At 40.3% G+C, this 17,271-nt stretch overlaps 1 protein-coding gene across 1 annotated transcript in view; it reads left to right on the plus strand.

Annotated features, from left to right (window-relative positions):
• The window catches only part of ANKFN1 (ankyrin repeat and fibronectin type III domain containing 1), a 340,893-nt gene that overhangs the window by 126,535 nt on the left and 197,087 nt on the right, over positions 1-17,271 (plus strand). Inside the window, exons 5-6 of the mRNA XM_040330698.1 lie at positions 11,608-11,705; positions 14,819-14,909. Of these exons, the coding sequence (XP_040186632.1) occupies positions 11,608-11,705; positions 14,819-14,909 (189 nt within the window). The remainder of the gene's footprint in view (positions 1-11,607; positions 11,706-14,818; positions 14,910-17,271) is intronic.

Genomic DNA, 17,271 nt, shown 5'->3' on the forward strand with positions numbered 1-17,271 from the left:
TTCCACATAAGAAATAATGGAACCTCAGATGATTTGTTACACAATCATTTATTCATAAATCCTTCAGTTTATATTCCATATAAAAAGATTGTAGCAATGGGATAGATTGTGTAACCATAAAATGTCCTATCTAAGTGTAGCAATGTGGTTACATTTAACGAAGATACAAAATTTAGCAACCCATACGGTGGATGGTTAAAAGAGGCAAATCTAAGTATGCAGGCATCCGGGGTAAAACATAGACCATCCCCCATGCTTCCAGCTCTCACCGCTGTCAGTCTGCAATCGTGACCGGGAAGACTACCCTGCAGTAGAGCGATTGAACTGCTCGTGGAGCACAGCAGGGAAGGGACGATGTCAATTGTGGTGCGTAGGATGGTCATTGGGGACAGCTTTACCCCAGATGGCTGCATACTTAGATGTGCCTGTTTTTATCATCAACCAGTTGAGTTTAAGTTGACAAATGTTGTACCTTCCTTAAATGTAACCATATTGCTACATATAGAGGCACCTCTCTTCTCTTTTATACTCAGTTGTGACATGACGCTATTTGTATATCAAGACATTGCTTGAATATCAAGGCAAAATTTTAACGCTCTCAAACCAAGGTGTTGCTGTTAATGGATAAAGCTGGCCATACACAGATTTTCCATACAGAAATTCAGAAAAATTCAGAACAATTTGTCTTGCTGTCATTGAGTTAACTAATGTCATTGGAAAGCCCATAACATTTTATCCTGACCTGCTATTTTAATGGTTTCCTTGATGTAACCTTGAAACAAATTTCATTATGATATGTACCGGTATGTTTTTCCCAACCAAAAACCACATTCACAGTTAGAATTTCATTTGTTCGTAAAAAGAAACTCCATCCTGCTGCTTCCAATTTTTTCATCACTACTGCGCTCTGTGCACTGGTGCGCAGTCATGTTGGAACTGGCCACCCCCAAATACATGTGTGCGTAAAGGCGCAGGTGTCCCCTTATTTTTGACAATATAGTATATGTTAGCTGCTTTACCTGGCAAAATAATTGTAATAATGATATTGTGGTTCTGTAAAGGAATAATCACACAAATATTAAAAAAAAGCCCTGAAAGGCTGTAGACTGTCTTCAGCATCGTAGATTTTCGTTAAATGTAAAATATTTTTCTTCTATGATACTTTAATCAGACAAGCACCTGAAAGCCGTCATCTGTTAAAACATTTAGAGCAAGTTAAAAAAAACCTTGGCAGTTATGAGGGCACATAATTTAAGCCTGCCTATGTGTCAGCAACTTACACTGTTTTATATACTTATTTACACTAGTGTTTATTGAAATATCAGTACTTACGCTGCCAACCGCAGCAATGCGGCGACTGTTTGCTAACTTTTGAAACACAGAGTACCTTCATTAAAACATACAGAGAGCACGCTAGCAAACATGGAAAATATCTTTACACATCATGTAGAATGTGTTGGCTATACATATATTAACGGCTGGCAACGGTGAGGAAGATGGCCTCCTGGGTAAAGCTCCCTGTCTAAGCCAATGTCCTGTAGATGCAGGAATAATTATCTGTGTACCACACAGACCGCCTCATTTATTTACATTGTCCACAGTTTGGGTCGTTGTTTTTACATTGGCATAAAAATGGCAAGTAAATGATTTCTAGGAATTTTCAATTTTATTTTTTTTCTCCAGCAAACATAATTGGAACCAGTCTTGTCTGGGCTTATAAAAGATTTGTATTCAGCAACTTATTAAGCTTTACTAACTGTCTATGGAATACTACAAGAGATCCAAGAGGCTCCATGAGTTCTGACTGTTACTGGCTTCTCAACTGTATGAACTCGCACACTGTTTCATGTCTCCAGAGTGTGCATAACAGTATCAAAGCAGTTGAGTGGTATAAAAATGGTCTAATGACAGGTTCCACCAACAGGCATTCGGAGAATCCTATAGAGAGATTATGATTATCATATTCAGTAGCTGTCAGGAATGAGAAAACACTGGCCTATTTAAAGACAGGACCAAGTTGTAGATAAAGTATTCCCCAATGCCCCTAGAATTGTGTTTAGAAAAGCCATGAACATCAAAAGTATAGCTCCCAGTTGGTTCTGGAATAAACAGGGCAGGGTTAAAGATGTGCCCAGTTTCCTGAATTTGCAAGGGTCCTATACTCTAAGTGCAAGAGATTTTGGTTGGAAATTCAGACCGTGTGTAGACTTTTGCTGTCGGAATTTGCGCCAACAAAAGATTGAGAGCAGGTTCTCTATTTTTCAGACGGAAAAAGTTCCTATCGGAAAATTCGCTCAAAAAAACATGCATGCTCAGAATCAAGCAGAAGATCCAAACTGCCTATTGAACTTAATTGATCCTGGCTCATCGTACGTCTTGTATGTCACCACGTTCTTGACAGTCGGAATTTCTGACAAGATTTGTGTGACTGTGTGTATGCAACACAAGTTGTAGACAAAATTCCGTCAGAAAAAATCCACAGTTTTCTTGTCGGAATTTCCGATCGTGTGTACGTGGCATGAGGCCTGTCAATTCATTACGCATGGTAAAAAGACTTTTGTCAGGAAGGATGGTAGTGTTTTCAACATCAGGCACTTTATTAGCTGCAGTACGCAATTTGTGATATATGGATTAAGGTGCCCCTGTGGCCTTTTACTATGTGGGGAGAATCGTACACACCACGTGAAGGCGAGGTTTGGTGAGCATCGTTGCTTCATTAAACAAGAGAGTGACAAACATAGTGCTAATAACGAGTAACTGTGCAGCGATAAATGAGGACGTATATAATTGAAAAAATAAGCATTATTGTTTTATACTCAGTGACACATGTGCAAACACATAAGTGAATAAACTGAATCCACAACGTGATAATAAATAAAGTCCACAGATGACAACTGAGATGCAATGTTAATCTAGGTAAGTGAATGACCACCTTAGGACAACAATGGAAGGACAGTTGTGAAGAGTGGATAATGTGAGAAAGCCACCACCATTATGAAAGCTTACCAGAGATATTGGACTCAACAAGGCATATGTCCAATGAGTCGTCAAGGCTTGTGGTAAAGACACACCGGTAGACAGGGACATCCACGTCTGCAAATACTGGCACAAGTGAATGGTAATCCCACTGTCCTTCTGATGATTTCTAATAAAGAAGAAAAGCACAGAAGGATTTTGGCTGAATCTTTCCCATGTGCTCACAAGATGCAACCAGAAAGCCTGCATCCCCATTTACTCAGGGAGGTCATACAGCGCTTGACTGGATCTCTGATCCTCTTCAGTGGAGCATTGTGTTGTTTGTAAATGTGTTAAAAGAGTTTGCAGGCTCTAAAAATACTTTTGATAGTAGGCCGTTTAAAAAAATTGTAAAACAAAATGTGTTTTAAACTATTGCAAAATGTTTATATAGGAAAGACTAAAAGAGAGCTACTTACCTAAGTATAGGCGAGATGAGGCATATCCTGATTAAGAAACCCTCCAGCCAAATTGCACTGAACATGCTGAATAGCTCAACATGCTAAGGTTTGTTGTGAAGCATTCCCAATGGTGTTAAAGTAGCTTTCATTTACCTCTTAACATTTTTTTGAGACCAGGAGACTGATTGGAACACTTGGATACTAACTATTAGATACCATGCATGCTAACATGCTAAAGATGTATGAGTGTTGAATTTCCAAGTGTTTTTTTCGGATTTGTCATGCCCAGCTGTGCACCATGCCCCTTTTCTTTGTAAACTCTCACACATTTTAAAGCAACTCTTGTTTGTATTAGTTGACATATTCATTTCACAGCCTGTTTGGAATTAGTCAGATTGAGGCAGAATCTCAAACAGTTGAGACATGCTTGTATGTGCTTCTTTAAGCAGTCAGCTAAATGGGCAGTCATTTCCTGGGAAGAATTCTTTTTCCAGTAGAGAAGGCTGGACTTTGAATAATTTCCACTCCTGAAGAAGCAAGTGCCAAATGTGAACGAAATGGTGGTAGCTCCTCACAAGATATCCCCCACCTCAATGCAGGGCTGCTACACCAAAATTATATTGGGACTTGCTTGTATCAAAGCCAGCAACTGCTTGTTTGGGGTACCTCCTAGATGGGGTACATCTGTTGTACGAGAAGTTTCGTAAGTTGAGTAGTTTTCTTATAATCTCATTGTGGGTACCAGGCTAAAGACTAACAAGAGGTTGGATTTTTATCTGGTTAATGAAAGAGGGAGAACATTGGATGAATTTTCAGAAACATCTGAAACATAAGTTGACACACCTGCCCTAGAGGTTTAGCAAATGTTTCTAATTTGAAGCTGATGTTGACTGTAGAGATCAATATGTGTCTATTTTACGTGAGGCTTCATTTAGCTTGATGACAAAAGATATCAAAAGAAATCACTTCATGATCTGATATAAGAGAATTAAGGAAATCAAAGATCTAATTGCAAGATACAAAGGAGAGAGATGTTTTTGGTGATTTTGATAATAATCCTAATGATTTTCTGGGGAAACTTGAGGATAACACAGACAAAAGACACAATTTCTCAAAGATAAATTAGATTAACAGCAGCATACACTTGGGCTGCAATACATACTGTAATTACCACAAAATTAGGGGAAGAGAATTTGGCTCCATGGGGGAGTTCTACATCCATTTCAAGTACAAAACGTGTGAGCTTGCTAACCACTTCAGTACAGGGCACGTTCCCCCTTCCTGCCCAGGGCAATTTTCAGCTTTCAGCTTTTTGGACTTTCTTGTGCACTTTTAGAATCACGTCTCTTTTATATGAGCGATCCTGCTTTTTTTATGTACAGCTTTCATTTATATATTTGTGATTTTTGTCTGGTACATTAGACATGGCGACCAATACAAGGACCAGTTTGGTAAAACAGAAAAGAAGAGAGATGCCTTTTCTGATGATTTGTAGGTTGAGGGGACAATTACCCCAAAAAAGGGGTCCAGATAAAGAATGACATCCAGATACAGGAAAGACAAACAAGGACTAAGAGAACCAGAGGAGCTGGAGTCAAACGTAAACTGACATCGCTTATTGTCACGTGATTTATAGGGACACCATGGGGTTGATTTACTAAAGGCAAAATATTGTGCACTTTGCAAGTGCTGTTGCACTTTTTCTCCAGAGCTTAGTGTATGTGGTAAAGCTTTGATTTCTATCACCCAATCAATCAAAAATGTTGTATTTTTATCTTACTTGCACCTGATTGAGTATTCTTTACAAAGTAAAGCTTCACTACATTCACTAAGCCCTGGTGAAATATAGTGTAACTGCACTTGCAAAGTGATCCACCTGTTTGCCTTTAGTAGATAAACTCATGTTATGACCACCAAAGTTGTATTCTGTTGTACGAGAAGTTTCGTAAGTTGAGTAGTTCTCTGATAATCTCATTGTGGGTACCAGGCTAAAGACTAACAAGAGGTTGGATTTTTATCTGGTTAATGAAAGAGGGAGAACATTGGATGAATTTTCATTGTGGGTCACATCTGCATTATGGTTGCCCTCAAATGGTCGGTTGTATCTATCAATCCAGAGCACCCCACCACCCCTTACATCAGACGTCAATAGCTCCCCCCCACCATCAGAAGTCATGGGTCCCCCACACTCTCTTGCATCATAGTGCACCCACCTTACCATGTGCTGCTGCCACTAAGAAGCTGGGGGCGGAGCTGGGAAGTAGAAAGTGCAGGGTCTGGAGGAAGACCAATGGAAGGCTGGAATCAGCTGCCGAAGTCTGCTGAATGCTGAGACCTGGGGAGGTGGAGCCTAGGGGTGACACAGATTGGCGCAGGATCTCTAGGAGCGCTTCTGTCCTCTCTGCTAATGACTGCTGAGATGGTGGGGGGAGGGATTGAAGATGAGCCTCTGTGCGGCTGTGCAAAGAAGAGCAAGATCTGGTAGAGGAAAAACTCTGTCCTCCACTTTGCTGCCGACTGCTGAAACATGGTGGGGACAGAGATGAGGGGAGTGCCATAGCTGAAGGAGAGGTGTGAGGGCCACATAAAATGGCCTGGTGGGCCGGATTCGACCCCCGTGCCTTGTGATTGACACCTGTGCTCTAGCGTATCCCTTATTCGACAAATATTCAGACAGCAATGTAATGTCGCACTATTATCTCATCTCCTTGTTGAGTAGAACTCAGAGTTCCATTACACGTCTCTATCTTTTGCTTGACCATCAAAAATATACATTTTTATTTCTCCTCTAATCCCATCTCTATTCTGTAAACAGTCCAAAGTCTGTGATATAATCACCAAGAATAGATTTCCCTTTAGAAGTCACGTTGGTGAGTGACGCAATGCGTCGGACAGAGCCAGATAATGTCACTTCCGGTCCAGAGTCGAAACCGAAAGTGTGCATACAGTGACACATTTTAATGCACTCAATTTTAATTTGAGTCAATTTTATTGCATTTGTATTGAATTTACAAAAAGATTTTACTGCACTATGGAGCATTTGTCCCAGTCTGGTGGCACCTCTGTGATTCAAATTTAAAGGGATCTATAGTGTTTTATTCCAGCTAGATACAGGTTCTCCTGGAGCAGTAGGTGATACATCTTATGTATTTTTATATAGGTGTATACAGAAGGCGATCAAGCAATTAATGTAGAGGTGGAAGCACTGGTGTGTTATATTAGTGGATCAGGGGCAAGAACACATTTCGGGTGAAGAGACTATTTCAATATTGGCACGTTAATAATTTGTGTGGATCAGTTTTTGTTGATATACAGTTTTGGACTTATTCTGGATCTTTATAATCCTTTATTACACAATCACGGTTAATGAGCATGTATTTATGTTTATTTTGATGTATTTATATGAACATAACACTTAATTGGAGGGGTGTTAGCAGAGCAGCGCTACTTTTACACTTTTGTTCACTAATTGGATGCGGGAACACATTAATTGCAGCTTTTTATTTGATTTGTTTTTGTGTTATGTTGTTTATTGTAACACAGTTTAACACATATTTAGTGTGGCAGCGCATCAGAGGTTGTTTGGTGTTAAAAAAAAAAAACAGCAATATCTTAACCTGCTGATACCATGCATCTGAGAGATGGCTCACATATGACACAAGCCGAGGCATCATACAGATGAAGATCCATTGCACCGGAAGGTATGTACAAGTCCTCAAACAGACATCAGTTTCTATTGTGAAGCAGTAGGCGCTCTCAAATAATCAGAACTCTGCCAACTATACTATACTAAATCTGTCAAATAAAGTTCACACAAAAAACAGATGAAAGCGAGCATGCTTTTCACTACTTGCAGTCTGGTATCCACATAATTCTCATGAAGATTCAGCAGAGTCTCAAATCAAGAGGCATTCAGAAGAAAGAGTTGAATGATACTAATAAACTGATGTTGGTGCTCATGAAGCAAATCCTTTGAGAAGAGGCCAAGTTGGAGTGCTGTGAAATTTACAACATAGTAAGGATAAATGTTCTTTTTAACCACTTCAGCCCCGGGGGATTTGGCTGCCCAATGACCGGGCCATTTTTTTGCAATTCGGCACTGCGTCGCTTTAACTGACTATTGCGCGGTCATGCGACTTGACTCCCAAACAAAATTTACATTTCCCCACAAATAGAGCTTTCTTTTGGTGGTATTTGATCACCTCTGCGGTTTTTATTTTTTGCGCTATAAACAAAAAAAAAGCCATCGTTTTTACATTTTGCTATAATATATATCCCCAAAAAAGATATAATTTTTTTTTCTCAGTTTAGGCTCATACGTATTCTTCTACATATTTTTGGTAAAAAAAAATCGCAATAAACATATATTGATTGGTTTGCGCAAAAGTTATAGCGTCTACAAAATAGGGGATAGTTTTATGGCATTTTTATTATTCGTGATCAGCGATTTTTTTCGTGACTGCGACGTTATGGCAGACACTTTGGACACTTTTGACGCTATTTTGGGACCATTGTCATTTATACAGCGATCAGTGCTATAAAAATGCACTGATTACTGTGTAAATGACACTGGCAGGGAAGGGGTTAACCAGTAGGGGGTGAGGAAAGGGTTAAGTGTGTCCTAGGGAGTGATTCTAACTGGGAGGGGGATTGGCTACATGTGACATGACACTGATTGCTGCTCCCAATAACAGGGAGCAGTAGATCAGTGTCCTGTCACTAGGCAGAAAAGGGAAAAGCCTTGTTTACACAGACATCCCCCTGTTCTGCAGCTCCATGACACGATCGTGTACACCTGGTGGACATCGAGTTCCCGGGACCCGCAGTCACACTCACGGAGCTTGCGGTGGCATGGGCACTCTTGCAGACCGCTTCTTAAAGGGGGCGTACAGGTACGTCCATATGTGCAGCCGTGTCATTCTGCCGACATAAATAGTCGTGCAGCAGTCGGCAAGTGGTTAAGCACAAAATCCCTGGTCTACCATCAACAATGGGAGTTGGTTCCTATAGTCACCTGCCACTAGCACAGTCTATGCCAAAGAAGGAAAAATGAACCACTCAGAACAGTTTTTTTGTGTCTTCCAACATTCAGACTAATATTTTGGGTATGCAGACCCCCTAACATGCTACATGCACACAGCTGCCACTCTTCACATACCATCAAGGACTTTCCAGGAGGTCAATATATTACATTAAAGCGGAAGTAAACCAATCCTTTTAACAGTTTAAAAAAAACTGTTACATTTTCGGCATGTGCCGAGAATGTAACATTGGATCACATTGGATGTACCCTCAACCAAACTGTCAAACCATCCAATGGATGGTGTCATAACTGATAACATGTGCAGCATCATGACAGTTGTAGACTAAACAGAGGCCAAGATGGCAGCTTCCTTGGCTAAAAATGATACTTCCACTTTAAGAAGCAATTGTACAGATCTAGCAAATTTTGAGAAGGAATAGCAAGACCTTGCCAACCACTTAAAAGAAAGAGGATACGGCAATAGGATTATCAATGTAGCTTACACATATGCAAAGGAAAGCGATAGGGAGGTTCTCATAAAAGATAAATAGCTAGATTTAGTAAGAGTTAGGCCGGCGTATCAGTAGATATGCCGACCTAACTCGGAATCTGCGCTGTCCTAAGTTTAAGTGTATTCTCAAACAGAGATACACTTAAACCTATCTAAGATAAGACGGCTTGCGCCGTCGTATCTTAGGGTAAAATATTTAGGCTGGCCGCTAGGTGGCGCTTCCATTGCGCTCGGCGTAGAATATGTAAATCACTAGATACGCCTATTCACGAACGTACGTCCGCCCGTCGCAGTAAAGGCATTTTCAGGCGTAAAGTTATTCCATCAAATAGCTGGACTAGTAATGTTAAGTATGGCCGTCGTTCCCGCGTCGAAATTTGAAAATTGTACGTCGTTTGCGTAAGTCGTCGTACATTTACGCTACGCCGCCGTAACTTAGCAGGCAAGTACTTTGTGAATACAGTACTTGCCTAGCTAACTTACGGCGGCGTAGTGTAAATATGCCGCCGCAAAGATGCGCGCCCCTAGCTGAATCCAGCTAAAATAGTTTAAGAAAGACAACTGACATAAACAAGTGATTACTACCGCTAAACGGCCTTGAATTTAACAAGGTGAAACGGATTATATACGAACATATTTCCATATTTGAAGATCCTAGTTATAGAGATATTCTTAAAAAATGTGTTAAGTTTGTTTCACGGAGAACATTCACTATAGTAACTATTTTGCTCCCCAGGCCTAACATAAATGGTTGTGGTTGGTTGAGGACCCAAGGCTTATTAAGTTGTAGAGGGACAAGGTGTTCTTGTTGTGAAAATGTGTGACATCCCCATGATGTCTTTATGTCTTCAGGTAATTTATAAAAGATCAAACAATTAGTCATTTGCAACCCCTATTTTGTAATCTATGTTTTGACCGGTCAGGAATGTAAAGCGCAATATGTTGGTCGCACCACCGCTAAGAAATCATTTACAGAATATAAAGTCAAATAAGCAGAACCAACGACTAAAAACTTAATAGATGTACATGCACATAACCTTGCTTCTCTGAGGATACAGATCGTTGAACAAGTAGACAAATTAATTAGAGAAGGAGAGTTTTTACAGACTGTGTCATCAAGAAGTGTTTTGGATTTTTACTTTGAATATCCATAATACTGAACAGTCTGAACTTTCAGTGGGATATTTGCCATTTTCATTGTTAACTCTTTCATTATGGTTAATCTTACACTTTTTTTTTCTTCCCTCTCCTCTACTCTTTCCCAATACCCCGAACCGTCTTCCCTTTTCTTCTCCCCTTCCTTCTTTTCTTTTTTTAAATAGCACAGGGACACATCATATTGTTATGTTACAAAGGGGATCGGAGGTTTTTATAGTAGTGGCTTAACAACCACTTTATTATGTTTTGTTTATTTTTTTGGCCAGAATTTTACTGTTAAAAATATAAATGCTAGCATTATCTGTAATAGAAAAAATAGACTTCGCTTTAATGGAAAGCTTCAATTTAGCTGTAGAATTGTCACCTTGAGAAGTGATTGGTGTTTTTGATATTTGCTGAGTCTGTAGCTTAAAGCATTAGGCTATATTCACACCATTTGTACACGAAGAGAGGGTGTTCATTGGCACAAAGTGGGCACTGAACATGCAGATAGACATCAAGTAAAAGAGAAACCAAAAAATGAACGATATTAAGAGTCCATTAAACCACTAAAGTCTGTATAAAAATCTGGGTACAGTTCACTGAAGCACTTCTGGAGGAAACATTACATCTGAGGGTTTATTACAATAAAATCAGAACTACTCACAAGTGTAGTATATATTCAGGCATGTACAGTAGCTTTAGCAGTGTGGGATGGTCCTTGGTAGCACAGTCCAAGGGGGGACAGGGTCATCTGTCCAGTGGCTCGGATGGTCGGTGACTATGGAATCTGGTGCTTCCTAGTCCATGGAGCACACTTGGTTGGGTGGAGATGACGCCACTTCCCGGACGCAGCTAGAGGACGAATTGGCGGCGACGCATTTGCGCAGCATGCGCTCCTTCAGGCCGTCTGAAGGAGGAGTGCATGCTCCGCAAATGTGTCAGAGCAGTGAAACTCTGCTCATAGAATGGAAGAATAGTATGTACAGTCCCTTGTTTTTTCTTGGAACTACATTACTATATGCAGGGTCTGGTCTTGCTCTTTTTGAATGCTAATCCTTGTTTAATCCGTACCTCTGTTGTGAAAACTTAAAATGTATTGTTAAAAAAAAAAGGTTAATAAGGTCACTTACCTTTTCCTTCCATTTCCCTTCTAAACTTTTTTTTCTTTGTTGTCTTTGTCTGAATTTCTCACTTCCTGTTCCTCTTCAGTAAGCTGTTCTAAATGACTTTCCACCGCTCGGATGATGGTGGAAAGCTTACTGAGGAGAAACAGGAAGTGAGAAATTCAAACAAATAAAAAAACAGCAATCCTGCGAGAATGATACAGACAACAGATTGTGATACAGAGAACTTTTTGATTTAGGGTTGCATATCATTGACAATATGACAATTTTTGTACCATAAAGACAGTAAGTAACTATAACTTGCAAAAACAGTTGCTTTTATTTTTAAATTTTTATTTTTTGTAACAAATTACTTGCTTGACTTTTTATCTTAATATTCTCTTTATGTTTCAGTTGAGTGGAGCATCTCATCAGACTTCTCCCCTTTGAATGGTGAAATCATTGTGGATCATCTACAGTCCTTAAAATGTACCATCACAGGCCTCACTATGGTAAATATTTAAACCTAATGAATTCCATTCATACCTGAAGACTCCGATATTGTTTATATAATACTAGACAGTGGAACTTTATGGGGAGGGGAAATGCTAAACTAATATAGCAAAAGGTTCTAGGATTGCACTCCTGATAAAGGAGACCTGCTTCCAAGGCCCATAAATTTTTCTTCTGCCCATTTGAGTGCATGAATAACTAATAAGAAGGAAGAAGGGGGATATTGCCAATGTTATCTGAAAGTTGAAAAATGGGAGTGTGTTATTCTCAGCCTAGTAACCAACTGCATAGGTTACAGCCAATTGCTACGTGAAAATGGTGCCAGTGATTGACATTATGGTGATCTCATTTAAAAAACTATTCATGGCTATTTGTTTTATGTGAACTTTAAAGACAAAGGTAGACTTAATCTGACCAATGTGTGAAAGAAGCTTTAACTGCCATCTTCTGGAAGGAAGTATTATATTTAAAAAAAAATGTGCAGCACTACTTTTTTGTGAAATCTCACCTACCCAAAAATTCTCACTGTATATGAACAAAAATATAAAATAATTTCATCTCATTTGTGAACATTATTTAATGTTTGTTCATATACAACGAGAATTTTTGGTTAGATGAGATGCCACAAAACAGAGCGCTGCACATTTTTATTTTTTTTATTTTTTTAAAATATATATTATTTCCAACCTTATCACCTGAAGGGTATTGACTGCTTTTTAAAAGGTTGAAGTGTAACTAAAGGCAAAAAAGGGAGAGTTCCCTTTTACTTCCTGAGTCATAGCCAAAGAGGAAGTGAGAGAAAATCTTTCTAAAGTGAGAAAATCTTAGTTTCACCAGCTCTAGTGTACCCATTGGAAGATTTTCCCTTTGTTACGGTTCTAATGTCTATCCAAAATTTGGGATTTTTTTTTACCTTGTACTTTCACTTTTGGTGGTAACCGTAAACAGGACAGATAGAGAGGGTGAATTTCTCTATAATGTAAAGCTGCATTAATTCTTTATTATAGGTATTATTAATGCAGAACTGTTGGGTCTTTCCATAATGTATTTGTATGCAAAGTATACTCGCACATTATGGCACACTTATCTACGTGAGGGCTTGCCTCAAGCACTGACCAATCCAGGCTCCCAATCTCTGCTCAATCTCCTCCCACCATCTTATCCTCCTATTCTTCTAAGTCCCTCATTGGCAACTGGACAGCTTCTGGTGATTTACCTCCTGTGCATGCACATGGTAGTTACATTTTCCTGTGCACCTGGCTCCATCCTCCACTTGTTTCAGATACCAGTAATGCACCTGGAGTGTACATTTCTCAGCACGTGCATTGTACTGTGAACATAGAGAAGAAATACATTGCTAGAGGAGAATTTGTTCTAGTAGAAGAGTCTTTTCACTTCCAGTAATGTTTTACGTTAGATGTTTAGTTCTGCTTTAAAGCTACTAATACAAGGGCTACCATAGAACACTGTTTTTTTTTTTTTTTAAAGAGAGCTGAATACATGCATGTTTGAAAGACAGATGTGTGAACTGTCTTCCTGCAAAAAAAAAATATATAATTTTGTCCAGCCAGGCCTGAGATCCAGGAATTTATGACAGTGCAGCCAGGCAGTGGTGTATTTTGGTTTTGTGCTGCCCTAGGCAAGACTATAATTGGGCGCCCACCCATCTAAATGTGTCCTACCCCTTTCTATTAAGGCTCCATCTCTTCCTATTTGAGAGAGAGGGAGAGACATAAAGGGAGAAAGAGGTGGGGGAGAGGTTGAGAGAGAGGGGAGATCCCCTATCCTACCCATACAACACCAGGAGGTTCCCCCCCCCCCCCAAATAAATCATACACTGAACTTGCATCTTCCCACAGCCCACCGCCTCCCTTTTACCAGCTGTGTGTAGCGAGACTGCCAAGGCACGATTACAGCCTGGGACTTCTGGGGTTGGAGGCTGCAGCCACTGCCGCCTCCTGTTTCCACTTTGCTCCCCTGTCACCGAGTGGTCAGTCAGTTTGTGTTTGAATAATTTTTCTTTCGTTCCACAAATACAGAGCTGATGTTCCTTTGTGTAACCTAGATCACATGGACTCTCATTATTAACAATTGATAATCTGCCGTTTTAAAGATGTGAAGTGCCCAGAGCTGATGGTAGGGTGATAGCCAACGCTCCTATACCAGGTGACCTACATTCAGCAAGGGGCAAAAAAAAAGGGGTCTCTTGAAATACCTTTGTGTATATGCACAATAATCCTAAGGCCTTATGCACACTGGACATTTTTACAGCAGTTGTTTTGGGCAGTAGATGTTGTTTTTTTCTACCGTAATTAAACTCTCCATCATGTTATCCTGTGTGTCCATGCACACATAGGCTGTTATCAGCAGTTTTGGACAGTGGTGTTTTTGAGCAGTAAAAAAACAAAACTAGTGTGTTCTGAGATGTTTTACAGCTGCAAAAACGCTCAAATGCTGATAAACGTCGATAAACGCTCAAAAACTTTGCTCACCAGTTTTTTCGAACGTTTTTGATCCATTGAAAAAAATTTAGAATAATAATTTTCTTCTTCAAAAAAACGCTAATAAACGCTATTGCAAAAACGTAGAAAAGAGTTGAAAAACTCACTGCAAAGCTACTGGCGTTTTTATAACGTTATTCTAACATCCAGTGTGCATGAGGCCTAAGGGCTGTAACTCCCAGCAATTTGCATGACAGGTAGAGTCTGACCGGCTCTCAATGGAGCCATTTCACACAGGTCCAGTGTGACCCGCAAAGAGGATTTCAAAAGATGTGTTTGGGTCCGGTTCAGGTGTGAATTCAGGCAAAAATTCTGACCTGAATTGGAAACAGACGTGCCCCAGACCCCAGGCACGAACCAGCGGTCGCATATATGTGAACCCGGCCTTAAACTTCGTATCTCGCAGGTTGATTAGAATATATATAATATAATTGTCTTGCTCTAATGATGGGGATTTTGTTCATTGAAAACTGAATTTCAGTTTTCAGTTTTATTTGCTACCAAGCAATACGAGTGTCAGTTTTATTGTCTTCAGCCTGAAAAATATACATTTTAGAAATACTGAATTTTATGTTTGTTTAGAATCCTAATGTATGTTTAATTTTTTGTAGGGTAAAGAATACTATGTTCGTGTTTCTGCCTGCAATATGAAGGGGTGGGGGCCAGTGGAACTTTCTAGCCCTGCTTGCGCATCTCCTTCCAGTAAGTATTTCACCTGTGACATCAGCTCATAGTGATCTGGCTCTGTGAGTGTTTTTGTCTTCATACATGCTTTTAACACACAAAAATTGAAGCCATGCTTGAATACTTGACACTGTTAAAGTTTTTTTGGGATACAAGCTTTTCATGGCGACTTATGACATCTTTTTCATTGTGCATCAACACGGCTTATTATTGGATATGCACTATAAGTGCACAGGAGGTGAAGGAGCAGTACCTCTAGATTGAAAGATCATTTGGTTGTCCCAAGTATGCATCAATAACTATAGAAAACTCTGTGATTTTGGAAGTTATGTGCATATTAAGCATGTGCAATTTGTTTCGTTGAATTTTGCATCTTTCAGACTTGGATGCATTCGAACATCCAAAGAACGTCTATTAGTGGTGAACTGAGCAAGTGGAAAGGGATTGATCCATACGAGTTACAGTTTCCTAGTCCAATCAGTGGATTACTTTTGGGGGCTGAATTACTGGCACAAAGTAAATCAAATGACTTTCCGAATTACAAATCATTAATACTAATAATATATACTACATACATAAATAACAAATTATCCAAAAGCGAAACAAATGGATTTGTTAGAACGAATGTCTATACACTACAGAAATAACGAATTATCCGAAAATGAATTAACGTAACATAACGAATATAACAGAATGAAGTTATGTATCTTGCGAAGGAAAACAAAGCAAAACTAAATTTTCTTTGTCTAGTGCTTAAGTTTTGTTAAAAATGCATCCGAATAATTGGTGTGCCCTGTGTGTCACTGTTTATCTTCTCCATGCTTATTTATTTAAAAAAAGAATGAATACTCTCCATTGGCATTTCTTGCTCAGTCCCATGTATAATCTTTAGCCTCAAGGTTCAAACAAACCTCAAACAAACATCCTATACTTATCTCCTCTGTGCAATTGTTTTGTACAGAGCAGCCCCGATCCACTTCTTTTTGGGTCTCCCGTCGATGGTCCTGGCTCCTCCCTGCTGCCAAGTGCCAAGCCGCTTGCTAAGGAGCACTCAAACAGGCTTGCTCCCGAGCCGCGCTCCTGTGAATGGACCATTCATACACAAAGTGTGGTTTTCCCCCCGCCCCCCGCTTTCTCCTAATTGGCTCACTGGCTGTGAATGACAGCAGCAGGAGCCAATGGCTGTGTAAACCAATAAGGAAATGCACATCATTGGTTTAGGATGGGGCTTAGGCAAGTATAAGGGGGAGCTGTGGTGGGGAGGGCCACCCAGAAGGTTTTTTTACCACTTTGATATTTATTTTTATCTTCATCTTGTTTAGAATTATGCAAAAAATGGCATACATCCATTATGAAGCGCAAAACAAAATACAGAATTAATGATGTTGAGATAACGCCAAAATTGAAAACAGAAACAGATGCAGGAAATCTGAATGTATTTACTTAATGCTGCTCCTTCCATTTATTTGTGTGGGCTGGTTGGGAGAAGCGGCGATCCTTTCCTCTTCACGTTTACTAGCCCTAAAAACGAGCCTGCACCCCATGTTCTTGCACACAGGGATTTGTTTTTCACTTCTACTTTGAGGGGCACCATCAGAAATATAACAGGTTGCATTTTCTTAAAGGGTTTGTAAAGGTAAATAAAAAATAAAAACATGTCTATACTTACAATAGGTGACAGCGATATTGTATTAATCTAACTCCCTTTCTCAGCGAGATTGACCACCTACGAGCCCCGTCGCGGGAGCCAGTGTCGAGCCGGCTCGCTGCGATGGGAAAAAGCCGACATAGAAGCGACGGGGATCCGATCTGGATTCCCGCCAATTCTAGCCGCGGCGTTTGGTATGAATCATGAGAGGGAACTCCACACAAAATTTTAAATAAAAAAAACGACATGGGTTCCCCCCGCAAGGGCATACCAGGCCCTTTGGTCTGGTATGGATTGTAAGGAGAACCCCTACGCTGAAAAAACGGCCCCCTATACAAGCACGCCTCCCGTCCGGTCAGGAAAGGAGTGGGGTCCCGGAGCATGCTGGGACTGTGACGTCATAAGAGGCCTATATAAGTCGCCGCACACCCGGCATTACAGCGGGAGGGAGCGTCCAGTCAACATCGGAAGAAAAAAAGAAGGCAGAAGGTGGCAAAGAAGACCGGGCTAGCCGCCGCTAGTAAGAGAGCTTCAAAGAAGATAGCGGCGGCCAGCCCCGAAGAAGGCACCGGAGAGACGACAGACGACACCGGAGAGCGGAGAGGATGGAAGAAGACCCCCCGGAGCTGACTAAGAAATTATTTTAAAAACCTGTGTTTTTGAGTACGATGTACCCCATACTCATTCACCTAGGGTGGGGGGCCGGTATCTGGTGGCCCCCTTATTAAAGGA

Source organism: Rana temporaria, chromosome 12 (assembly GCF_905171775.1).
Source record: "Rana temporaria chromosome 12, aRanTem1.1, whole genome shotgun sequence".
Taxonomy (NCBI): Eukaryota; Metazoa; Chordata; class Amphibia; order Anura; family Ranidae; genus Rana; species Rana temporaria.